General features: G+C 49.5%; 1 protein-coding gene across 2 annotated transcripts; it reads left to right on the forward strand.

The window, feature by feature from the left end:
- Nucleotides 1-25,625, forward strand: Hnf4a (hepatocyte nuclear factor 4, alpha). Of its 2 annotated transcripts, none has more exons than XM_013010856.1 (10): nt 1-245; nt 3,857-4,031; nt 5,111-5,205; nt 10,291-10,397; nt 11,144-11,299; nt 15,631-15,718; nt 16,942-17,097; nt 18,995-19,231; nt 22,425-22,577; nt 24,575-25,625. In XM_013010856.1, the coding sequence occupies exons 1-10, from the start codon at nt 131-133 to the stop codon at nt 24,715-24,717; spliced, it is 1,425 nt and encodes a 474-aa protein (XP_012866310.1). In that variant the 5' UTR covers nt 1-130; the 3' UTR covers nt 24,718-25,625. The 2 variants fall into 2 exon arrangements, with proteins under 2 accessions (XP_012866310.1, XP_012866311.1); XM_013010857.1 differs by having other exon boundaries at nt 60-245; nt 22,425-22,547.
- Nucleotides 25,626-25,863: the final 238 nt, after the last annotated feature.

A 25,863-nucleotide genomic window follows, 5' to 3' on the forward strand; every position in this document is an offset into this window, starting at 1 on the left:
AAGGGAGGAAGGCAGAGAGGGGACCTGGGAGGAGGCAGGGGGGAGGCGGGGGCGGGGACTGGGGCTCAGCCCAGAGGCTTGGGGTGGGCACCCTGGGCAGGGCAGGTGGCTGAGGCGTGGGCAGGGGAGAATGCGCCTCTCCAAAACCCTGGTCGACATGGAAATGGCCGACTACAGTGCTGCGCTGGACCCAGCCTACACCACCCTGGAATTTGAGAATGTGCAGGTGTTGACGATGGGCAATGGTAGGTGAGGGCAGGTGTACTGCCCAGGTGTGTGCCAGTTGGGGCAGGTGTGCCCAGGGATGGGAACGGATCTTTGGCACTCAACTTCGAGGTGGGAGGAGAATGATAGGAAATGGTAGATTGGTCCTATTATAGGCTGGCACAGGTATTTCCAGGTGAAGCAAATGGATCCAGGTACAGGGACCAGAGGTATTCTGGGTGAGAAAGACCTACAGGGGCAAATTGCAGCAAACGTAGACCCCTAGGTTTTCTCCAGGCTTTTCCTCAGTCTGTGTGACAGCTCTCTGAGTGTCACCGGTAAAAGGGACACACAACAGCGAGCGCCTCCTTGGTGTCCTGCTTCTGTAATGCAGTCAGACATGGCTCTCTCTTCAGCCCCCTGGGTCTAGGTGAGAGAGATGGGAACATATATTCTGTTCTTGAAGATGGTTGCTAGAGGCATGAGTAAATTCCAACGTGTCTTTGGGACTTTCTTAGGGGAATTGGAGTTCAGGGACAATGGGATTCTCAGAGAAGGTTTGCTAAGCCAAGGCCAACACAGCTGGGTGTGTTGTGAGTTCATGTATTGTGTTCCTGCGTTTCCATGTAAGCATGTGGGCAGGATGGTATCTGTGTGGGCAGACGTGTACCTATAGGAACACACTTGTGTTCATTTGTGTGCTAGCTCCATGTCTCTCTGTTCATTGAAAAGGTCTGTCTGTGAGAGAGGCGACTGTTTTGCCTAGTTTCATAAGCGATATGAATGTGTGCGTGTGTGTCTGTGGATGTTTGTGCACATGTGTTGTGCCTGTGTGTATACTACGGTTGTGAGTGTGGACGTTGTTTTGTGTATACCCAGGATCGTGCCTGCTGAGTATGCATACCCCTCCCCCCACGGCTGGGGCCCCATTTCTCTGATGCGTGTTGAGTGTGTGGATTCCTTCATGTTGCTTTTTGCTAGATGAGATTCGCCTCTGCCACACATTGGTCTGTGTGCAGATGTGGTTGCTTGCGAGTATCTCAACAGAGGGTACAGCTCTGAGGAGGGAGGATGCCTGGGTGCTAGGAAGTTTCTGGAGAGTAAGGGCCCTTCTGGATGCCTCCATCTCTGAGACCTGGGGTTGTCACTGCCTTCCATCAGTGGCTCTGACTGAACATCCGTGTGAGGCTGTGGCTCTGGTTAAGGTCTAGAAAGCTGTGGTTGGGCAGCCAGAAGGAGGAGGCTGTGTCTGGGCATTGCTCCTGGTCTTTCCCACCAGCTGCTCCCCCAACCCCTCTTCACACACTGTTTGACCTTGGATCTGTCACTTCCCCTCTTGGCCTCTGTATTGAGCTCCTTCACCACCAGGTTGTTGAACAGCAAGATTTTAGGAGGCTCTCTGGGAATCATGGGAGAGGCCCCAGGGGAAATGGCAAATGAACTGCTGCTGGCCTGGGCAGGTGTGGTGTGACCCCTGGGGACAGTACACACTCCTGCCCCCAAGGCAGAGGCTAAGCCCCTTGGCTGTGTATCCCCAGCACGCGGTTACCTCGCGAGAAAGATCCTTCTTCCTTATGTGAACACAGCACGCCATTTTCCTTCCCAAGCCTCAATTTCCTTCTCTATAAAATAAGGATAAGCAGGGTGCCGGTGGCTCACGTCTATAATCCTAGCTACTCAGGAAGCTGAGATCTGCGGATTACTGTTCAAAGCCAGGCCAAGCAGAAAAGTCCATGAGACTACTTCCCATTAGCCACCAGAAAACCAGAATTGGAGATGTGGTTCAATTGGAGATGTGGTAGAGCACTAGCCTTGAGCAAAAAGGGTTCATGGACAGTGCCCAGGCCCTGAGTTCAAGCCCCATGACCAGCAAAAAAACAAACAAACATACAAACAATGATAAGGAGTAGCCTTGCTCTCAGGCCTCCTCAGAGGATAATAAGGTTCCTGAGGTTTTTCCCTGGTGGCTGGTCCTGGGCCTCAGGATTGTCTCAAGGACTCTAAGCATCTGCACAAAGGGCTTGCTTACCCAAAAGCTGGATTTTGCAGTGGCCTGGGAGCTGAGGTTGTGTGAGATTGTCCCCCAAAAGGTACATCCTGAGCTGGTGGCTGCTCTAAGGTTCCAAGGACTTTTTTTCTCCTCTCCATCCCCTGCTCTCAAATCAGGAGCAGCAGCGAGTGAAGGGGGGTAGTCCTTGTTTCTTAGAGAGCCTGACAGATACCCCAGCCCAGACAGAATGGCCAGAGGAGTCCATCACACCAGCCCCTGTCCTCAGCAGCACAGTGAGTGTAGTGCTGGCTAAGTCACATCATCTCTGAGCCTCAATATCCTCACCTGGAAAATGGGATGACCCACTGAAGATGGGCATCTGCCCAGGATGGGGGCTCATTGCCAGGCCTCTTCCTGAGTGGCAAGGACTTGTGGGGTCAGCTCTTCCTGGGGGTCGGTGGGGGGAGAGGCTGCAGGAGAAAGGGCACCAATGTGGCTTAACAATTATCCCCATCTCCAGGAATAATTCACCAGGTGGAAGGGGCTGTACTCCTGGGCACACTCGAGTCCTAGGAGATGTTCAGCCAGGAGACTGAAGTTTATTCTGCAGAGAAGAAAAATGGCTCACATGTATAGATTTAGAGCTACTATGCCAAGCACTTTCACCAGCACTGACTGTCTGATCCTCAGAGCCGCCCTTGGAAATCCTAATGCTCCCCGATTTACAAGAGAGGGGGAAACAAAGGCATGGAGAAGTAAACAAACACAGCCAATGCTATACAACCAAATGCACCACTGGGATTTGATAGTCACAGGCCTCCAGCATTACAGCTCTCTCCAATTATTTAGAGTTTCTGTGGAAACACAAAGGCGGGGGGAGTTGTTCCTCTGTGGTGGACAATGGGGTATCGTAGTGTTTATCATCTCTAAAGGATTATCCTAGTAAAAGATTTATTTCCCCCAACAGAGGTGTTTAGCTGCCCCAAATTGTCTAAAAATAAAAAAAAACCCAACTGGACCAATTAAACTACTCACTTTGGGGGGAAACTGAGGCCAGCTAGCAAGAAAAGAGAGGTGGTAGCCCAAGGCTACTAGTTAGCTACAGCATCCTTAGGCCCAGGGTACCTGCTATCCCAGCCACGATGCCCTTCACCAGTGTTGGTACTAGTACAGAGGCTTTGACCTCCAGGATAGGACGTGATCCTGAAGTGCTCAGGCCCAGGCCATGACCCTCCAAGGAGGCAGAGGAATGAGTGGTCTTGATGAGCATGTCTTCCTGGTTCACCAGAAGACTTAGCAAAGTATCTAGGCACCGAGCTGAGAAAGCATAAGATTTGGTTCTTGGAGACTATCTGTCTTGCCTCTTTTCCACAGCCCCAAGTAGGCATCAGGGAGCTTAGGAAGCAGCCAGGTCTTTATAGAAAATGGCTTCCTTCAGAGGCAGAAAAGCATCTCCCTCATAGAGTGCCCCCCGCCCCAAGTGATCAGCAGTACACTCAGTTCCAATTTATAGATGCAAAACTCACGCCCCAAAAGCCCACGTGACTTGCTGAGGATGCAGAGGGAGGAGGAAGTGGTGGAGCAGTGGTCCTGCTGGGGTCTGGCCTGGCTCGTACTGGTCTTTGCTCTTCCTGGAGCCTCACCCCTTCCCTTCTGGCACAGATACATCCCCATCAGAAGGTGCCAACCTCAACGCGCCCAGCAGCCTGGGTGTCAGTGCCCTGTGTGCCATCTGTGGGGACCGGGCGACAGGCAAGCATTACGGTGCATCGAGCTGTGACGGCTGCAAGGGTTTCTTCCGGAGGAGCGTGAGGAAGAACCACATGTACTCCTGCAGGTGAGCAGTCTCCATTTCTTCAGCTGGGACACAGGTGCATTGGAGCTTCTGTCTCCCAGGGCCTCTCTTCTCCTTTGGGGGAGGAGGCAATCTGGCCTTTGAGACCTTCAGACTCTTTTTGGGTCCTTAGACCTTGTGGATCTAGGTGGGAAGAGCTACTCTAGCAACTCCATTTATTAACCTCATAAAAACATGTGACTCCGCAAGGCGAGGGTGGCTCATGCCTGTAATCCTAGCTACACAGGAGGCTGAGCTCTGAGGATTACAATTCAGTGCCAGCCTGGACAGGAAAGTCTGTGACACTCTGATTTTCAATTTTCCATCAGAAAGCCGGAAATGGCACAAGTGGTAGCACACTAACTCTAGGCATTTCTGCCTATCCCAAGGGCTTTCCATAGCTTTGGAGATCTCTCGTGTGAAAGCAGCTGCCATTTTGGATAGTAATAAATCACAACATGGCTCCTGTGCCAGCTCCATCCATGAATTACCTCCACATCACCTGTCACCGCCCCTCTGAGGTGACATCTATTATCTCCATTTTATAGATGAGAAAGCTGTGCCTTGGAGGGTAGGAGTCAGCCAGTCTGGATTAATGGTGGAGCTAGAGTTGACCCTGAACCACCCCTCCTCCCCATCCCCTGCCCTCCCACTGCTGTGTGGCCTTGCCTCTACCTCCCAGGCCCTAGAGTAACTTCTATGGGACAAGTATTGACTCAAAGCCATAACCAGGAGCCTGCTGGGGGCTTTGAACTCTCATAGGATGTAGTGGGAGTCACAATACTATGGCACTCAATAGACAAAGATTCACAACTCAGCTCTACTGCCTTCCAGCCGAGCCGACCAGAGCCATGTGTCACCCTCTGAGCCTTAGTTCTGTATGGGGATACAGAACAGAATAAATTGTACTCTCTGAGAGTCCATAGGTCCCCTTCCTGGTCCCGATGGGTTAGTATGAGAATTCCTGGAGGGCAGAGATAGAGCAAGAAGGCTCGGGGTGGACTAACGGCCAGAGGCTTCATTCTGTTCTAAGAGTGGGGAAGCTGTCTCTTCTCCATCCAACCATCCAAAGCCCTCTCTAGATTTAGCCGGCAGTGCGTGGTGGACAAAGACAAGAGGAACCAGTGTCGCTACTGCAGGCTTAAGAAGTGCTTCCGGGCTGGCATGAAGAAGGAAGGTGAGCCTCAGCCCTCCCTGCACCCCACCGCCACACCTGCACCCAAGCTCCCCACCGTCATTTACAACTGTAGCCATACTTTATGGCTCAGGGACAGGCCCCAGGGTGACTGGCTAATGGCTGAAAGGAGGGAGGGCCTGGAAACCTGACCACAGGGAGCGGCTGGGCTTGGTCTTGAGAAAGATTCAGAGATAAGCTCCCACTCAGCTACTCAAGCACCCAGTAACTGCCACCAGGCCTGCCTGGGCCACTCATGGTGGCCAGGATAGATGCTCTTGCTTAATACGAGTACTTTAGGCCAGGCTTCAGTAGCTCACATCTGTGTCCTAGCTATGTATGAGGCTGAGATCTGAGGACTGTGGTTCAAAGCCGACCTGGGCATAAAAGTCCATAAAACTCTTATCTCCAGTTAAAAAGCTGGACATGGAGCTGTGGCTCAAATGGTAGAGCAATAGCTTTGAGCACAAAAGCTCAGGGACAGTGCCCAGGCCCTCAGTTCAAGCCCTCAGAATTCACACACACACACACACACACACACACACACACACACAGTTCAAAGGTTAAGAAAAGTATAGACTATGAGAAATAGCCAGGTATCTATCACTCAGCCTGCACAAATATGAGCAGCTAAGGTTCTATTCCTGGGCTTCCTGTCCAGAAACTATCACCCCAATTGTCTTCGTCCTCATCTTTGGGCATTGGGTGATCTCCAGAGTTCCCCATCTAGACAATAGGAGCAAGACCCACACCCAACTTGCATGGAGGATGGAGAACAGAACATGAACTCATGACTGAGCTGGCTCTTCCCACATTCGATAGGTCCTTTCACTCCTATGACAACTCTATGGGTGGCCCCTTTCCAACGCAAGGGGCAACTGAGGCCCAGGGTGGCTAAGCAACTTGCTTGAGGCTCTGCAGCGGCTCAAGAGAACAGCTTAGGTTGGAGCCTAAGCTTTGTGCTGTTGAAAGCCCCTCAGCGCTACCTTCTTTATTTCCCACCCTCCCCCGCCCCAGCCTCTGGGAACCATGAAGACTTATATTTGGCCCAAGTTAAGAAAGTGTTGTTGTTGTCTTTTTTAAATTATCTGGTTTTCAAAACAGCCTGAGTTCATTTTCCTATCTCTTCTTTTTCTTTTCTCGGTTCATGTTATCCAGGTCTTTCCCAAACCTTCACTTCCAGCCTCGGCTTGTGCCATCCTGGCCAGACCGTTAGTCCTTAGTAGAGTCCTGTACACATATGCACAAACTCATCCCAGAAACAGGAGCCCGAGATCCAGGCCAACTGAGATAGAACTGAAGCTTGGTTTGGCCGCTTCCCCATCCCCTGTCTCTGCCCCTGAGCCCCTTTTCTCTGTCCCTTCCTCAAAGTATTTTCTGTGTGATCTCCACAGCTTAGTGGGAGCTCAGGGGCACTGATGGCAATCAAGGCCCGACAGTCCTTCTGTATGTACCACAAATCTAACAGACTTCTCTCTGCCAGTCTGATGGAGAAAGGGTGTGATCCAGTAGCCAATGCCCCCTCCCCGCCCTGTGGTTTTCTATGGGGATGAGGCTCCCTTGCCCCCCCTCCTCCCTGAGATGAGGAGAACTTTGTGGAATGGGAAATGGGAAAGGGAATGTAGGTGCTTGTCTTGGCATTGGTGGTAAGACTGGGAGTTCATGGTCTAAGGGCCAAATGTTCTATAGTTTTAAGATTTTAGGCCCAGGGCCTGTTCAGAGGGTGCTGTGTTTGAGAAGAATCTCTCAGACAGAAATATCAGCAGGCAGGAGGGGTTGGTAGCTCCCCGGAGCACAAGACTATATGTGACCTGGTCCTGCTGTGATAGTTCCTTATAGATGTCTCTAGTTAAACAGACAGATTCATGTTCACCTGAGTCACCTGAGGGAAGTTTCCACCCACTCTGGCCCTCAGTTTGCCCATCTGTAAGTTGAAAGGGTTAGGTATTGAGGCACAGTGCCAACTAGCCCAAACTTTAGGTCCTGGAAGGGAAGAAGGTCTTGGGCCACCTCATGTAAGCTCAGCCTTAAACACAGCTGCTTCCTTGGTGGACCTGGACATTGGGTACCCCATCCAGACAATAGAAGATTCAGGCAAGCTAGTGAACACTAGCATATTTGCATGCCTGGGCTAGCTGGAATGGATCAGCTTTGAGAATGGATCAGGGTGTTGTGTGACCACTGTGGGTGAGCCCTGGGAAGTTAGGGCTGGCTCTACTTCAATCTTCCAGGCCCCCAATATCTATACCTGGCCTGATGGGTAGTTCCTAAAGCCAAGTGCAAGTCAAGTTTCACTGACCAGGACAAGTAGGGATAAATTTTCATTTCTTTCCCTTTCAACCCCTCCTGTCAGAGGATTTGAGGACTAGACCTTAAAGGTCCATTAAGACCAGAAAGTGAGAGCTTGGAAATATAGGGTTTATAGACCAGTTAGGTCTAGGAGTTATCAAATCTATCCCCATTTCACAGGTGAGGAAACTGAGGCCAGAGAGGTGATGTAATGGGTCAGGGGAGCAATCAGATCTAGAGCACAGGCTTCCGGGAACTATGCAGACGCCAGGCTCTCTGGGCTAAATTCGAAGTGAACGATCTATTTGGGAGCTATAATCTGATCTCAACTCCTGAAACTCCCTACGACCCACTGAATCTCATCATAGCCTTGTGAATCATGGTCAGAGGAAGTCTCCCTGAGGCTGGAAGGGGCTTCTCCAGAAAAAGAATGGGTAGGGAGAGGGGAAAACATGGGGGTCAACCAGTAAGCTAACAGCTGGCAGAGAATTCTGTCCTATAAATATGGCTGGGGAAAGACACCTGCCTAGTCTTGGCTCTTCAGCCGGGACAAAGGTTCAGCTCTTGGCATCAGAAACTAGACCAAAAAGTAGGGCCAGGGGACATAGGAGGGACAGGTTGGTGACAGCCCAGAGCCATCTGATGGAACCTTCCTTAGAAGCCTAGCTCTGCCCCTCTCCCTCCTCCAGGCTCCACTCAAGGGTCCTCTAGGAAGACAAGCTCATCCTCTTCTCCACCTCTTCTCCATCAGTTAATATTCAATAGAAGTTACATTAGGTCCCCGACCCTGCTAATACTGAGCAAACATTTGGAAAACATCATTCCGTGACTGAGCTCGCCCGGGTGCTGATAAGGCCGGCTAACCTTGAGGAGCTGACAGAGCCTTTCATTCTGCCCGCCTCTGCACCTCACCTGCCCCTGTGGGTGCTGGGTGCAGGAGATGGTTGGGCTGGCAAGTCTAGCTGCCAGGGAGGGGTGCAGGAGGAAGCAGGCCAGAGGAGCTCTCCTACCTCAGGATGTCTGATATACCTCACTGTCCTCCCAGGCTGGGGTGAGATCACTCGCCTTTTATTCTGATTTCCACGTGTGTGAAATCAGGTTGAGTAGTGGGGATGTCAGGGTTCCATGGGAAAAAAATGGGGTGCTGGTCAAAAAGGAGAGCAGTCTCATCCAACACTGTCTTTCACTCACTCCACAGATAGTTTCTCTTCTCTTCTTTTTTGGCCTGAGACAGGGACTGGAACTCAGTACTGGATGCTGATTGGCTAATCACTCTACCCACTGAGCCAGGCCTCCAACCCCTCAACAGATATTTATTGAGCGCCTACTACGTGGCAGGCTGTGTCTTAGGCAGCCCACGGGTGGTAACAGTGGAGAAGAGGAATAGAATTCTGGTTTTCTGGAAATCCATTGCTTAGAAAGAGGCAGAGAATAAAGAGGTCCACAAATAATTCTACAGGAAAATGTCTTGAGGAAAAAATGAAGTAGGAGAAGAGCTTGCGGGGGGCAGGGTAGGGGGAGTCTGACATTCTTCTGGAAACAAGACAAGAAGCAGCTGAGTCAAGGGAATTCCAGGCAACTGGGAACAACAGGGGCAAAGGCCTTGAGGGCGCATGTGAGTGTGTGGATGTGAGGCGCGCAGGGACAGGTGTGGCCAGGTGTGGCCGAGACAGAGTGAGCAAGAAGTTTGGTGACAAGGGAGACAAGAGGGGAAGGTGTTCTGAGGAGCTGTGACCTGGCGAGACATTGCTTCTGAGCAGAGGCACAGGTGACCAGGCTTTGGATCTCTGTGGAGGTCTCTGTGTCTTCTGAGAATTGCACAGCTTGGGGCCCACGGCCAGGAGCAGGAAGGTAGTGAAGGAGGTAGACATGAAGGGTCTGAGCAGGGCAGGAGCAGTGGCTGCTTTGTGAGAATTACTGGCTTCAAGGGTTGAGGACAAACGTGATGGGGAGATCAAAGCCCAGGAGATGCCCCTTGCTTGGGCTTTGGGGTCTGAGAGATTGGGAGACTCCACTTGTGGTTCCTAAAGTGGGAAGGAGCGCTAGGAGCAGGCGAAGGGGCAAAGCTTTGGATGGGGAAACTGAGGCCCCACAGAGGACACTAGTCCTACCAGCACAGGGAGGGAGGAGCCCTCTGGGATTCCAGGGACTGGAAGATGGACTGCCAAGGACTGTCTGGATCAGAGGGCTCAAGGCAATGTGAGCTGGGAGCCAGGTAAATACACGTCCTGGCTCCTGGGTTCTGGAGAGTGCACTGTGCAGGACAGGAGGGAGGCAGCCTGGCCTCTGAAGTTTGGTAGGTGAGAGCACAGGGATCCTACAGGAGGAGGAGCGCCTCCTCCCACCCCCACCCCGTCCAGGGTGCCTGCCCCATGTCGCGCATCCCAGGACTATCTCAGTGTCACCTGGTACAACTCAGTTTGCTTGTTCTATACACTTTAATTTGGAAAGAAAGAGACCAGCTTCCAAAGCCAGCCTGAAAGACTGGGATCTGGACAGCTCTCCCTTCTCCAGGCTCCAGAACCACCACCTGCCCTCTGCTGATCATCACTGGCTCTCATTCCTCCGGGGGGAATGGGCAGATCACTGCCACCGCCTTGCCATCGCTCCCAGGGAAAGTCCTGATGTCTAGAAGGTTCTCTCATAAGCTAGGATAGAATCCAGCTCCTCTCACTTTCCCACCCTGAGCTGGGTGCTGCCCTTGTGTTCCAACTCACTCCGGTGTTTGCTTCCCTGTGGGTCCTGAGACACCTGCCCCACCCGTCCCTGCCTCTCCTCACCTCTCTGTGCCCCTCACAGCCGTGCAAAACGAACGGGATCGGATCAGCACCCGGAGGTCGAGCTATGAAGATAGCAGTCTGCCTTCCATTAACGCGCTCCTGCAGGCCGAGGTCCTGTCCCAGCAGGTACCAGTCTGGGATTCCCCCGCTCCCCCTGCATTTCTACTGCTGCCAGACCTACCAGCCAGATGTCACAGAAGAGAAAGTCAAATGTGGCACAGCCAGGTTAATAGCAAAGACAGAACCCAAACACAGAGCTGGCATCCCAGGAGCCCTGCCTTGGTTTAGTCAGCTACCTACATTCCACAGGCCAAACGGATTTTGTTCTCACTAAAGGTTTGGGATCAGTCTAAAAGAACACAGGAGTGGGCCACTACACTGAGGTGGCGAGCTGGGGCTCAGCAGACCCCCTCTGTAGGGTTGTTGAGTAAGAGCCCTTGCTGCCTGACCTCAGGCCAATCACAGCACATCTCTAGGCCACAGTGGTTTCAGCTGAGAGATGAGGAGGAGGAGGATTTTCTCCCTGCTTTATCTCTTGGGCTCTGGAGACCGAAAGAGGAGAATGATGATGATGAGGAGGAGGAGGAGGAAGAGAAGGAGGAGGAGGAGGGGGAGGGGGAGGAGGAGAAGAAGGAGGAGGGGAAGGTGGGTGAGGAGGAGGTAGGGAAGGCATCAGGCAAAGGCCCCAAGGGAGACCTCATCTCATCTCCATGTTGTCCCTTCTGTGCCCTTGTGCCCTAAGTTTCCTGCACAGAGAGAAGTTCCCATGCCCTGGCCCCTACCAGACAGGGAATTTCCTGGGGTGTGGCTCTGGGTTAAGGATGGGAAGTGTCAGGAGGACCTGACACCCAGCAATTCCTCATTTCCCATAGATCACCTCGCCTGTCTCTGGGATCAATGGCGACATCCGGGCAAAGAAGATCGCCAACATCGCGGACGTGTGTGAGTCCATGAAGGAGCAGCTGCTGGTGCTGGTGGAGTGGGCCAAGTACATCCCCGCCTTCTGTGAGCTCCCTCTGGATGACCAGGTGAGGAGCTGGCCGCCACAGACGCCAGGCTTGGGCTGGGAAGATGGCTCAGTGGTAGAGCGCTTGCCTTGCATGCATGAGGCCCTGGGTTCGATTCCTTAGCACCACATAAGCAAAAAAGAAAAAAACCTGAAGCGGTGCTGTGGCTCAAGTGGTAGAGCGCTAGCCTTGAGCTGAAGAGCTGAGGGACAGCACCCAGGCCCAGAGTTCAGGCCCCACGACCGGACCAAAAAAAAAAAAAAATACAGACACCAGGCTGCCAGAGCCCTAACAGCTCGCCTGATAAAGAGGCCCTGGTTTGATTTTTACAAAACACACATAGCAATCATGGACACCCAGAACTCAGCACTCAACAAGCACTAACTCATTTTTTTTCATCCTAATGACCAAGTGGTAACTACTATTATTCTTCTCATCTCCCATTCTTCTCATGGGTAAAGAAATGGGCACAGAGAGCCTAAGTAACTTACTCAAGGTCACATAGCTGCCAGGGGTTAGAACCAACCAAGGAAGCTCCAAAGTCCAGGTTGCTAACGAGTACACCACACAGCTCTCCTGGTGGGGGATGTTGACAGGGACCCAGGAGCTAGGGATCAGGTGATTCAGGCTTGAGCTCTGGCTCTAAAACCAGTTCCCTGCCTAAATGATCCTGAGCAAATTATTTCCTCTCTCTGAGGCTCGGTTTTCTTATCTGTCAAGTGGGAATTAATGATCTACTTTAGAGTATTGTCAGAAAGACGAAGTATGTTCAATGATTTAAAAGGTGCAAGTAAGCCAGGTGCTGATGGCTCATGCCTATAATCCTAGCTACTCTGGAGGCTGAGATACGAGGATCGTGGTTCAAAGCCAGCTCAGACAGGGAAGTCTGTGAAACTCTTATCTCCAATAAACCACCAGAACACTGGAAGTGGCACTGTGGCTCAAGTGGTAGAGCACTCGCCTTGAGCTGAAGAGCTCAGAGACAGTGCCCAGGCCCAGAGTTCAAGCCCCATGACTGACCAAAAAAAAGGGTGCAGGCATAGAATCACATAATGGAGCAGGCATGACCAGACTGCCATTGCCTTCTTCAGTGTTACTCTCTTCCTTATATTGATCAAGACCATTGAACCCAGCTCTTAATTTCCCTTATGCCCCTTCCCGACAATCCGGAGAGTGTTTCAGGGAGGGAAAAGGCTAGGGGGAAGTTGGTGTATGTCTGGGGTCAGATGAGTTTCTGGGGGTGCTACATGGGACAGCTCCCACGAGATCTGCCTTGGCCTCTGCAGACATCTTCCCTTCCCCAGGTGAGGGCAGATGACCCAGGCCACCTTCCTGGCTTCGGAAGAAGCACTTGTCCATGCTTAAGAGAAGCCTTGCAGCCAGGCAGCTGTATCTCTTGGTGGAGAGAGTCTCCCCCAAATACCGACTCCTGCAATGGGCCCACTGTAAGATACTGGTCTGGCTCCTCAGACCTCAGGGCTGGACAGGGACCGTGATCCTTGGCTTCTTCTTCTCTTAGGGATCGCATCTGAATGTCTACAGCCTTCTTCTCCTGGCTCCTTGTGCTCTTGCCCTAACCCCTCTTCTGGAGAGCCCACATTAATATTTAACCCCCCTTGTTCCTTCCCAGGGACTTAGCAGGACAAGATACCCCCCAAGCTGAACAATTGTTAACCTCTATTTCCCACCCAAACCTCCCTGGCTGGGGCTCAGAGCATTCTCAGAGGGCAGTGATGGGTGGCCAGTCACACAGGACAATCATTAACATGCCCCCACCTGCCCCCCCCAGTATTGCTACCATATCTGCGAGTTGGACCAGGGACCCATTCATGGTACAGAAGGGCCCCATCTTGCCCAGCACAGGCAGGGCCCACCTGAGAGGTGAGGAGGCCTTGTCCTCTTTGGTTGATGTCCCTGGAATCAGCTTCCAAGTCTGTGTGGGCTCATCAAGCCACTGAGACCTACAAGGTTGGGTTCCACTGGAAAAGTAGGTTGGGGCCTAGAGAGAGATCTTGCTTGGCTGAAAAGTCACGGAGCAGGTTGGCCAAGAGCTGAGAAGCCAGGTTCCCTGCCATGCAGTTTAAAAACAGCAGTAATAAACAGCCTTTGCTTCCCAACACCCAGAGGGGATGTGTGATCCAAATGGTAGAGCACCAGCCTTGAGAAGAAAACCTAAGAACCCCAGGGAGGCTCCTGTAGCTGTGCATGAGAACACATGCAGGTGTACACACACAGAACACACCTTTACTATTCTTTCTCTCCTTCATTCAAAGATCTACCAAATGTGTAGAGTGTGCCAATGATCTTCCATGCCTTAGAGCCATTGTTCCTCCTTAAAGAGACCTACCCTGGCCTCGCAACACACAACTCTCACCTTTCTCCCTTCTCCCTTCCCTCCTTTCCCTTTCTCTCTTTTCCCCACATCTCTCTTCCCCCATCCACTCCCTGCCTGACACTTAACAGATACCTCACATTTGCTAACTGAAATAATAGGCAGTTAAGTGAATGAGTCCATGGCAGCCCTTTAAAGTTAAGATGCTGTTTAGCTTGCTACAGATTCACCAGCCTCACACACGTCACCAAGATGCAGGCAGGTTCTAGAGGCCACCAGCCTGCTGCTACTTTCCTCCCCGCCCCCTCCCCGCCCCAGTACCTCTTTGGTTCCTACACAAGCATTCATTAAGGCAGATAGCTCAAAAGCACAAAGTACATCCTCCTAGGAGTTGGCTGGGCCCATCCTCCAACCTCAGTCTTCACAGACTGCTGGGCTTCACCACAGGGAAGGGGCCTGGCACGATTCCCTGCCTTGGGGAGAGCCAACATCCACAGGCAAGTTCTTGTAAGGCGCTCCTAAGATCCTACAAGTTTACAGTGTCAAGTGGACAGATCCCAGATCTTCTGGGCCAGTGACTTTCCAAGCTCAGTGGAACTTCTGAATGAGCAGGTGGGAGGGGGAGAGCTGCCAAGTGCAGGTTTCTGGGCCTGCTCCTCCCCCCAATCAGAACCACTGATCATAGGCCTAAGAATCTGAATTTCCATGCAGTGCCTTCCAGAATTCTTCCTAGCAGGTCCATGGGTAGGGAGTTGGGACCCATAGTTTTAGAATATCTGGGGCAATGACTCTTGGAAGTCTATTGAAAGCTTCTGAGCTTCAACTCAAAAGAGTACACACAGAATATGGCCTAAAGTTACCCCCAGTTACCCAGGCCTAAGAAGCAGCTTTACCCAAAGATTGGGCTGTTCTGGGGTGTAGAAAACGTCTAGTTCTGAGCACATGTGCTTCTCCCCTACAGAGTTCCACCTTTCCAGGTCTCTTACCAGTGATGGAAGGAAAAACAGCAGCTTTTAAAAAAATACATAATTTTTATTGTTATTCCTAAGGGCTTGTACAGAGGGGTCACCATTTCATAAGTCAGGTAATGAGCGCATTTCTCTTTTTGGACGATGTCACCTCTCCCTTCACTTTCCCTGTTTCTCTCTCTCATCCCTGCCCACAAGTTACATAGTATGATTACATTTGTTCATTCTCCCTCCCTCCCTTTGCACCCCCTAAAAATCCAAAAGCAAAACCAAACACCAACACGAACAACAACAACATCCCTCCCCCACAGTATAACCCCTGCTTTCACTATATTTGATGTCGGTATAATTTGTGGAGGAGATGGGGAAAAACAAGTCATTTAAGGATACAGGTGGACCCGTTGCAACAATGAGAAGTACAAGTTGTCATGTCGAAAACGAACTTTACAACTTTGGTGCGGGGGGGATTGGGGGGGCGGGGGAGGCTGAGAAGGGATGTGAAGGGTAAACAAAGGAAGAGGCTGCAATGCTTGATAAGAAATGTACTCATTATCTTGCCCATGTAATTGTAACCCCTCTGTACAGTATGTTCACAAAAAATAAAAAAATAAAACAACAACAACAACAAAAACCCATGTTTCCATTTCCTGGAGCTCATTTTAATAAATAGTATTTTAAATGTTCAGATGAGTTATGTCCCCAAAGGGATATCCTCCTTTAGTTTGTTTGTATGTAAACTGTTCTGTATAGTTTATCATGTCCTGTTATGTTTTAGATCTAGCTTCTACATGTGAGAGAAAACATGCACTATTTGTCTCTCAGAGCTTGGCTTACCTCAGTGTGATTTATTCTAGGTCCATCCATTTCCCTGAACATGACATAATCTAGTTCTTCTAGTGGATGAGGGAAGACAGTTTTATAACGCCCAATTTAGAATTCAGACACTTAAAGGCATTTAGGACCGTTGAGTGGACTTTCCCAGGATTGCCGAGTTGGCTAGGAACAACCTTTCTAGGGACAGAGATGCCAAACCCATCCCTTCTCTCTTCCAGGTGGCCTTGCTCAGAGCCCACGCTGGCGAGCACTTGCTGCTGGGAGCCACCAAGAGATCCATGGTGTTCAAGGACGTGCTGCTCTTAGGTAAGGAGGCTGCCTGCCCCAGCCAGGGCTCTATGGAGGTCATGCCCGGCATGGCACATACCCAAGCAGAGGACATCTCCATGGTGACACAGAGGGTGAGGAGGACAGATCAAATGTGGCCCTGTCCTTGGGCTTGCCAGTAGAGGATTCCAGAGTTCAGCTCTCAGTGAATCTGAGTTTCCCACTCAAATGCAAGGAAATAAGAATGCAAGAAAATGATGAAAATCCCCAAGGCTTCACATTAGAACACAGTCTAACCCCGTAGTCAGCCCTGCCTTCTGATGATCTTTGTGCTGTAGGAGCCAGAGGTAGTCAGGAATGGTGCAACACTCTCCACCCCAGATAGCTCACCTGGGTCTTCAGATCGTATTTATTAAGAGCTTGGATAGCACACACCATAGGCCAGGAGCTATACAAACTACAAACCACTCTCTCTCTTTCTCTCTCTTCCCCCCTCTGATCATGGAGCTTAAACTCAGAGCCTGAGCACTTTCCCAAGGCTAGTGCTCTATCACTTCAGCCACAGCTTCATTTCCAGTTCTTTGGGTGGTTAATTAGAGATAAAAAGTCTCCCAAACTTTTCTCCCTGGGCTGGATTTGAACCATAATCCTTAGATCTTAGCCTTCTAAGTAGCTAGGATTACAACATGAGCCACTGATGCCTAGTTGACAAATAACTCTTTTAATACAACAATGCTAGGAGGAAAGAGTGATTGATTCATTGATGGACTGAGGACTGAGCCAGGGTCTTGAATGTATTAGGCAAGCACTATATCATTTGAGTCAGCTCCAGGAAACTACTATTTATGCCCATTTTACAAGCGAGAAAACAGAACAATTGAGCTTCTCTAAACATTCCCAACTATATGTGGTAGATCCATTCAACATGAATGGCCCAATTCTAGAATCTTCCCTTAACCTTGATACTTTTGTGCCTTCTGAGAGGGCCCTGAACTGCTTTCAAACTTTAGTTATGTTGTAAAAAGAATGGTGATACGATAAGGAATCCCCTGAAAAACCAAGTTCCAAGCATCACCTGATGACTTCAGACAACTCACCCTCTTATTCTTGGCCTCGAAGTTTTAAATCCATAACATGAGATCATGACAATCTTGGGGGATCACCTAGGGCACCAGTGGTCTTCCAACTTCAAACCACCACTGGAGGAGAGGGAGCAACCCAAAGTGATGACCCCATCCTCTCTTTCCCTCTTACCTATCCAGGCAATGACTACATCGTCCCTCGACATTGCCCGGAGCTGGCAGAGATGAGCCGAGTGTCCGTCCGCATCCTTGATGAGCTGGTCCTCCCTTTCCAGGAGCTGCAGATCGATGACAACGAGTATGCCTGCCTCAAAGCCATCATCTTTTTTGACCCAGGTATCATGCATACCTCCTTATCCATCCCTGATTTGCTAGGCTGTCTGTCAGCCTTCCTCTGCTGTGTTCATGTTCCCCTGTATTATCATGACAGCCAGGACAGGCCATTTTCATCAGCCCCAAGGTTCAGCAAATCAGGGTTCAAAGGGGTGATGGGTCTTGGCAAGGACTGACTCTGAAGATCTGAGGTTCTCGTCCCCTCCTCTTCTTCCTGTCTTCTTATTTCCTCTCTTCCTTCTTTTCTTTCCTCTTTGCTTCTTTGAGACATCAAAACATTCTTTACTACTACAAGTATACCTCGTCATATATGCTCTCATTAATATCTGTACCATCGATAGGTGCCACAAAAGTTAAATCCCTTAATAAGTTTTATCAAGAAATCTATGCATACTGAAAATGCAAATAGTGCTCACATTTTGGATCCCATTTTGGAGGAGCATTTTGGGTACCTCTGCATGTTTCTTTTAATCATCACCTCAACAGCTCCAAATGACCTGCTATCTGGGCACAGTGGCTCATGCCTATAATTCTAGCTACTCAGGAGGCTGAGTTCTGAGGATTGTGGTTCAAAGTCAGCCTGGGCAAGTAAATCCTGAGAGACCCTTATCTTCATTTAACCAGTAAAAAAATCCAGAGGTAGAAGTGTGGTTCAAGTGGTAAAGCACCAGCCTTGTGTGAAAAAGACAAGCAAGGACACAAGGCCCTGATTTCAAGGCCCAGTACATATAAATATACACAAATGAGAGAGAGAGAGAGAGACAGACAGACAGACAGACAGTAGAGACAGAGAGAGAGAGAGAGACAGACAGACAGACAGTAGAGACAGAGAGAGAGAGAGAGAGAGAGGGAGGGAGGGAGGGAGGGAGAGAACTGCTAAGTCTTATGTCTGGTTTGATTTGTTGTTTGTGGTGCCAGAGATCAAACCCAAAGGCAATTGCTCTACTACTGAGCTATACCCACAGCCCTTCCTTCCTTCCTTCCTTCCTTCTTACCCTCCCCTCCTCCTTCTTCCTGTCTTTCTGGCTTTCTTTCTTTCTGTCTTTTCTTTCAGTGGTACTAGGATTTGAACTCAGGGCCTCATACTTGCTAGGTAGGCACTATACCATTAGAATCCTACCCCCAGCTCCTCATATTTCTTGACTTTGATTATTTAGATCCTATTTTTTTTAACCTATCCTGGGTAAGATTTTTTTGGTTGGTTGTAAGGCTTGAACTCAGACTGTCCATTGAGCTTTTTCACCCAAGGCTGGCACTCTATCACTTTGAGCCACAGTGTTACTTCCAGTTTTTGGATAGTTAATTGGAGATAACAGTCTCACAGATTCCCCTGCGCAGGCTGGCTTTGAACTGAGATCCTCGGATCTCAGCTTCCTGAGTAGCTAGGATTACCAGTGTGAGCCACCAGCACCTGGCTTCCTGCTAAGAATTTTGCCCTTCTGCTGCTTCGCCATCTTGTTTCCTAATTTTTCCTATTCTTTTCTAAGTTTTGGCAAGAATTTAGTTTAACATAATAGAGTTAAAGTAGAAAGAAATGGAAAATGATAGAGAAACATTTCCTGTTTACAGTACAGGAAATGTGAAGCCTCAGGACCCGCACCAAAAAAAAAGAAAAAAACAAAAAAAGATGAACTTGTGATGCACCCATTGGGCCTGCTCCTAAAAAACCCTCTAGCTCTTCTTCCCTACTCCTGCAGTTTGTTTTTTGGAAATGGGATCATGGCCTAAGCCTGGGAAGCTACTGTTGGTGCCAGTGTAAGGGAGCTGTTCAGACCCTCCCTACCCCCAGACCCAAATCCTTAACCTCAGTTCAGGTTCACTAAAGCTCTCAATCTGAGCCCCACACATCAGGGGGCGTCAGGGCCCTGCGGCCCCTCCCTGCCCACCTCTCCCATTGCAGATGCCAAGGGCCTGAGTGACCCGGGGAAGATCAAGCGGCTGCGCTCACAGGTGCAGGTGAGCCTGGAGGACTACATCAACGATCGCCAGTATGACTCCCGGGGCCGCTTTGGCGAGCTGCTGCTGCTGCTGCCCACGCTGCAGAGCATCACCTGGCAGATGATCGAGCAGATCCAGTTCATCAAGCTCTTCGGCATGGCCAAGATTGACAACCTGCTGCAAGAGATGCTGCTAGGAGGTCTGTGCTGGGCCCGGCTGGGGGGCAGCATGTCAGGAGATAAGCCACACACACTCCTGAGCTTATCTCTCTGTCTCCTGGCACCACCTTCCTGGGTATTGGTTTTCCTCAGAGAAATGGGGACAAGGACAGAGGTCCGTTTGTTCAGGAGCCTAATGTGTGTGTGTATGTGTGGGTGTGTCTGTCTGTCTGTGTCTGTGTCTGTCTGTGTGTGCATACATACACACGTGCGTTTGTGTGTGTGCGTACGTGCTTGTAGGCAGACATGTGTGCAGAAGGGCTTATGAGAACAGATAATAACCAAGTATATAATAAAGACAATCAATATGCAGGTCATAAAATAGAGTTTAACTGAACAGGGGCCTCTTCAGATAAGTCAGCCAAATGATGACTTCCATGTTAAGACCCACTGGGTCAACGGAAATAGAAGACTTAAAAGCCAAGCGTAGAACATTTCAAGCAGAAGTAACTAGTTTCAAGTCCCCAAGACAGATAGGTTTGTGTGTCTGAGAAGAAAGGTTAAGGCACAAGACAGTGGTTATACGAGCTAAGATGGAGATCAGGCAGAAAGTAAACTACAAAAATAAGACTTTGTAGGCCATGGTCAGAAATTTGGATTTTAGCCAGGTATAATAGTACACACCTGCAATCTCAGCATTTAGGAGAGTAAGACAAGTTCAAGGCCAGTCTGGGCCAACAATTCACAAGACCTTTATCTCCACCAACAGACCAAGTATAATGGGTCAGACCTGTGATCCTAGCTAATTCAGAAACCATCAATAGGAGGAGTCTGATCTAGGTCTGCCAAGGGCAAAAACACAAGACTCAATATGAAATATAATTAAAACCAAAAGGCATGTGTCTTAAGTCATAGAGCCCTTGTCTAGCAGTCTTGGAGCCCTAGTCTCAAACCTCATAACTATCAAAAAGGAAAAATGAAAAAGAAAGAAGAGAAAGAACTTGGGTTTTATTCAGCTTGATGAGACTGAAAATCAGACTATTTTAAATAAACTACGCTGATTGTTGGGTTTACAGTGACGTTCAAGAAGTGCTATAAACTGGCTGGCCTATAAAAAAATACTCAATGATAGTTTTTTATTACTAGCTCTGGTGGTGCATGTCTGTAACTCCAGAACTCAGGAGGCTGAAGCAGAAAGGGATCTCAAGTTCTAAGCTTAGCCTGGGACATATTAAGGTCCTGTCTCAAAAAATACATTTCTTGGGCTGGGAAGGTGGCTCAGTGGTAGAGCGCTTGCCTTGCATGCATGAGGCCCTGGGTTCGATTCCTCAGCACCACATAAGCAAAAAAGGGAAAAAGCTGGAAATGGCGCTGTGGCTCAAGTGGTAGAGCGCTAGCCTTGAGCTGAAGAGCTGAGGGACAGCGCCCAGGCCCAGAGTTCAGGTCCCATGACCGGACCCCCCCCCCCAAAAAATATATATATATATATATATATATATATATATATATATATTTCTTATTAGTTAGCCCCTCCAGTTATGTGAAGGAAGGAAAAAGGAGCTCAGGCAAAGCAGTGTAGTAAACCTGACCACCTGTTTGGAGGAAGAGCCCACAGGACCTACTGGTAGATTTGAGGGGAAGTCACGGGAAGAGGAAGTCAAGAGGACTCTTTGTGCTTTGAGTGGCAGAAAGGATGGTGGGGGGATTCACTGAGATAAGGAAGTCTGGAACAAGCCTTGAGGCTGGGTCTGGACCATGGTCAGAGCCCACTCAAGAGATCCATTCTGAGTTGATCATGAGAAGACTATTGACAGCCCAGGAGACAAGTAACATAGGATCTGATGCTCAGTGGGGAAGGCAGCTATGGCTTTCCAGCATTTGGAGTAAGGAGAAGAAGGCTAGGGAAGAAGTCCAGCCAGGGGTGATAAGAGAAAACCAGAGAAAATCCAGGGTCCAGGACAACAGTAAGGCAGGGCATTTAATGGCTTAAATGAGAGAGAGAAAGAGATGGGGAGGGGGGAAAGAGAAAGAAGGGGGAGGAGAAGAAAGGAAGAGTCCACTGATGGCAACATGGAGGTTCTCTGCACCCAAGGAAGACCAGAATCAGAGGATTATGGGAATGGAAACCAGATAACAGTGAGCAAGTAAGACAGTGAGAAAGCGAAGGAGAACATTTCACTACAAGAAAGTTAAGGACGCTTCAAGGAGGTGATTATGGCGATAGACAACAGCTTGGATACACTCACAGGGATAATAGCTAATGGAACAGAGCCCTCGGTAGGACTGAAGAATGTCATGTTGCTGGATGGAGTGAGCTAGGAGGATGGGGGGTGAAATCAAGGTGAGAATGCTTGAATGTGAGGTGGTGGTGATGGTATGGCCTAGAGCAAGGGTACTCAACCTTAGTGCTGCTGCCATTTGGTTATTCCTTTTGTTGTTATTGTTGTTTTGTATTTTGGTCTGAGACCAGGACTCAAACTCAGTACCTGATGCTTTTGCTTATTGGCTAGCGCTCTACCAACTGAGCCATGCCTCCAACCCCAACACTGCTGATATTTGGGACTGAGTGGTTCTCAGTGTGGACTGTCCTAGGCCTTGTTTAGCTGCCTCTCTGGTCTCTGCCCATGCAATGCTAATAGTACTTCTGTAGCAATGTCAACCCAAAATGTCTTTAGACTTTGTCAGAATGTCTCCAGTGGGAACACATTCCTCCCCCACTGAGAACACAGTGGCAGGGTAGTTCATCTTGCACTCACCTGGAGCCTGTGAACAATGAGATTGTTCTGGATTGGTTGTTACTGGGATCACAGTCAGTAGCTGTGGTCTATGGCCAGGTAGACATAGGTGAGATTATCTCTCTGGATGCTTTCATCTCACCTGTGGAATGGGGTTCTAGGATAATCGTGAGGATGAACATGAAATAAAGCAGTATAAAGGACTTCCATATCAGAGAGTGAACTCTGAGAGCAATTGACTACATCCAATCTATGATTCTAATGAATGCATTACTCATCATATATGATCTCAGAGCTTCTGAGATTGCTTCTGGCTTCTTTCAAATCACTTTTGTTCTCTTGACCCTTTGGAGTCTCTGAATACCCCCCGGAAGTCTATGGGCAGGAGTGGTGAGTCCTAGTTTACTAACCCAGGAGTAGGTCTTCAAAAGGTACTGCCGGTGTCACATGGCTGTTACCCCAGATTCACCATCCTGACTTGACCCCTCTCTACCTACAGGGTCCTCCAGTGATGCACCCCACACCCACCACCCCCTGCACCCTCATCTGATGCAGGAACACATGGGAACCAATGTCATTGTGGCCAACACAATGCCCACTCACCTCAGCAATGGACAGATGTGTGAGTGGCCCCGACCGAGGGGGCAGGCAGGTGGGCACCATGGGCTCTACTGGGTGAGGGGGGAAGAGGGGGCCTAAGAAAGGAGGCAGGAGCCGGAGGCTGGTGGCTCACGCCTGTAATTCTAGGTACTCAGGAGGCTGAGATCTGAGGGTCGCAGTTTGAAGCCATCCCAGGAAGGACAATCCAAGAGCCTCTTATCTCCAATTAAGCACTGGAAAATCAGAAGTCAAGCTGTGGCTTAAAGTTGTAGAGCATTAGCCTTGAGCAAAAAAAAAAAAAAGGTCAGAGACAGAGCCCAGGCTTTGAGTTTAAGCCCCACAACCCACAAGAAAGAAGAAAGAAAGGAAGGAAGGAGAAAGAAAGAAAGAAAGAAAGAAAGGGAGATGGATGAAGGGAGGGAGGGAGGAAGAAAGGAAGGAAGGAAGGAAGCAGGAGAAGGTTGAGTCGAGCAGATAGTACCAGGAAACAACTCTGTGTTTTAAGGCCGGGAATAAGGGGTGAGATTGTCTATTTGTTAAAGCTATTTATTTAGGGAGGCTGTTTATACAATGAGATGATTGACAACCTCTACCAAATGAAGCTAGGTGTCCTTGAGTTGAGGCAAGCCATTGGATGAGGTGACCGTTGGGTAACAATTCCGTCAGATGACATTGGCCATTAGGTAAAAGTTTCCACTGAAGTAAAGCTGCCCAACTTTGGAAGGTTAGTCATTACACAATTAGAAAGAACTGAGCATGGTGGCACATGTTTGTAATACTAGCATCAGAAGGCTAAAACAATAGGATCATGAGCTTGAGGCAGCCTAAGTTACATAGCTCCACGCCAGCCTGGACTATATAGCAAGCACCTATCTCAAGAAACCAAAGGATGAGGATATAACTCAGTGGTAGAGCACTTTCCTACCATGTGAAAGGTCCTGGTTTCAATCCCCAACACCACAAAATAAAAATAGAAGTTGCTCACACCCATAATCCTAGCTAGTCAGGGGGCCTTGACCTGTGGATCCCAGTTTGAATTCAGCCTAGACAGAAAAATCCTTGAGACTGTTATCTCCAATAACAAAAAAGGTAAAGATGAAATTGTGGCTCACATTGTACAGTATCAGCCTTGAGCTAAATAGCTAAGGGAGAGCTTAAGGCTCTGAGTTCAAGTTCCAGTAAAGGCACACAAAAAATAGAGGATTATCTATTGGGTAAAGATATCCACTGGGCTAGACCATCATCTGAGGAGAAATTGCTAAAATTATTGAATCTGATTAATTCATCAATCAATTCGAAGAACTGATTCATCAATGAGATGAGGTAACCTATTGAGAAGAAATGAAAATTCATCAAGATTGTTCTTTAGGAAAGTTTCCCACTGAATAAAGTTAACCAGTTGGGTGAAAGTTGCTTTCCCAGCATTGATGAGTAAGGCCAAGAAGTTTCTTCCTCAACTTGTAACTCTCAAAGAAATGATTATTTTCTTAACCAGTTAGCCCTGGGTCTCAACCACTGCTCCTTCTCCCAGAAATACATCTCATTGATCTTGGGGACTGTGAGACCTAGATCCTACCTGGCTTGGGAGAAGAAGCTCAAATCTTCATATCAGATGATGAAACATTGAGTGAGAAACTTCTAGACTTCCAAGAACTTAGATTTCATGATTTGAGACTCATAGATAGGTTTGAGTCATGAGACACACTAAAAATGATCTGGGCTGAGAATGTGACCTAGTGGTAGAGTGCTTGCCTAGCGTGCATGAAGCCCTGGGTTCCATTCCTCAGTACCACATAAAAAGAAAAATCTGGAAGTAGTGCTGTTGCTCAAGTGGCAGAGTACTAGCCTTGAGCACAGAGAGGCTCAGGGACAGTACCCAGGCCTGAGTTCAAGCCCCAGGACCAGAAAAAGAAAATTATTTAGACTAATGATCTCATTTGATAGAAGAGCAAATTAAGCCAGGGCGAGGAAAGGACTTTCTCACGACTTCTTCACAGACTCCCATGAAGGCAGGGATTTTGAGCAGCTTCTGTTTCTTTGTCCCTTCAGCCACACCTGAGACTCCACAGCCCTCCCCGCCAGGCGGCTCAGGGTCTGAGCCCTACAAGCTCCAGCCAGGAGCCATCACTACCATCATCAAACCACCCTCCGCCATCCCTCAGCCGACCATCACCAAACAAGAAGTCATCTAGCAAGCTTCTGGGGGGTCAGGGCTTTGTCCCAGCCCCACCAGGTTTTTGATCTGGGGATCAAAACCTGGTCACCACAAAGGAACATGTGACAGCAAGGCCAGCCCCAGAGCAACAATGGAAAGGGTGCTGGGCCCAAGACCCTGGGCTGAGGGCCACACCCGCTGCCACCCTTGGCTTTGTGACCTGGATGACACAGTTTTGCCTTGCGGGAGGCCCCAGCTGGGAAATTCTCACTGCCTTGGACCACATCTGTCATTTTGAAGTCACTGCCTTCACCTCCATATCTACTCGACCCCCTCCCCCAACCTCTTCACCCTGAAAGGATGATTGTCTGAAGATATGGGACCTTGTCCAAACACAGCTCTCAGCTTTCCCAGTTGGTGCTGGCCCTGAGGTCCGAGCACAGAGCCCCTGAGGTTGGGTCAGCTGGTGGGTCCCCAGATGTCCCCTCTCAGATGTCCCTTCTCTTCACTGTCACCTTCCTCAGTCATTCTAGATGCCTTCTATAAACCCTGATTGAGGCAGAGGGTAGGGGTCCCCCATTCCTCTCCTCTGATCCTACCATACTTCCCTTGCTCAGGCCCTGGGGTACCTCCTCAGAGTGTTGGTCACCAACCCAAGGCTGGTGACTGCCATAGGACCTGGAGAGAGGAGGAACAGCCAGGGAGAGCATCTAGAGAGAAGCAGGTTGTCACTTTGTGGCAGGGTAGAAGCAAGGCTGGTAGAGCGGGTGAGACAGGACAGTGGGAAGGAGAGAGCCTGGACCAAGGTGCGGATGTGGGGAGGATCTGGAGAGGAACCTGAAGAGTGCTAGGTAGGTAGAGATGGGAAGGCTGGGAGACTTCAAGGTCAGTTGAAGGTCAGGGCTGTGGTGGTGCTGGAGAGAGCACCAGAGCCTGGGGGTGGGTGGGTAATGGCCAGAAGGAAGCAGCTTCCCCCCAAGCCCTGTCTCAAACACTTGCTCACTCCCAGGTGCTCCCCAGGACTCCCTCCTCTTGCCTAGAAATTGCTACAGAAAATGAAATTGAGTTCTAAGGGTTAAGCGATCTTTTGTCAGTGCCACATCCCAGTCAGGACTCAGTTCTCCCTAATCAGAGCAGATCTTACTCATCTGAAAGGACCTTCCGCTTCTGACTGTGATTAAAT

Source organism: Dipodomys ordii, unplaced genomic scaffold (assembly GCF_000151885.1).
Source record: "Dipodomys ordii isolate 6190 unplaced genomic scaffold, Dord_2.0 Scaffold13, whole genome shotgun sequence".
NCBI lineage: Eukaryota > Metazoa > Chordata > Mammalia > Rodentia > Heteromyidae > Dipodomys > Dipodomys ordii.

What these genes read in the sequence shown, in the direction of transcription:
- Hnf4a (XM_013010856.1), top strand. Translation starts at nt 131, where the DNA reads ATGCGCCTCTCCAAAACCCTGGTCGACATGGAAATGGCCGACTACAGT. An exon ending in GGCTGGCATGAAGAAGGAAG is followed by an intron (nt 5,206 to 10,290) that starts GTGAGCCTCAGC and finishes TGCCCCTCACAG; the next exon opens with CCGTGCAAAACGAACGGGAT. An exon ending in CCGAGGTCCTGTCCCAGCAG is followed by an intron (nt 10,398 to 11,143) that starts GTACCAGTCTGG and finishes CATTTCCCATAG; the next exon opens with ATCACCTCGCCTGTCTCTGG.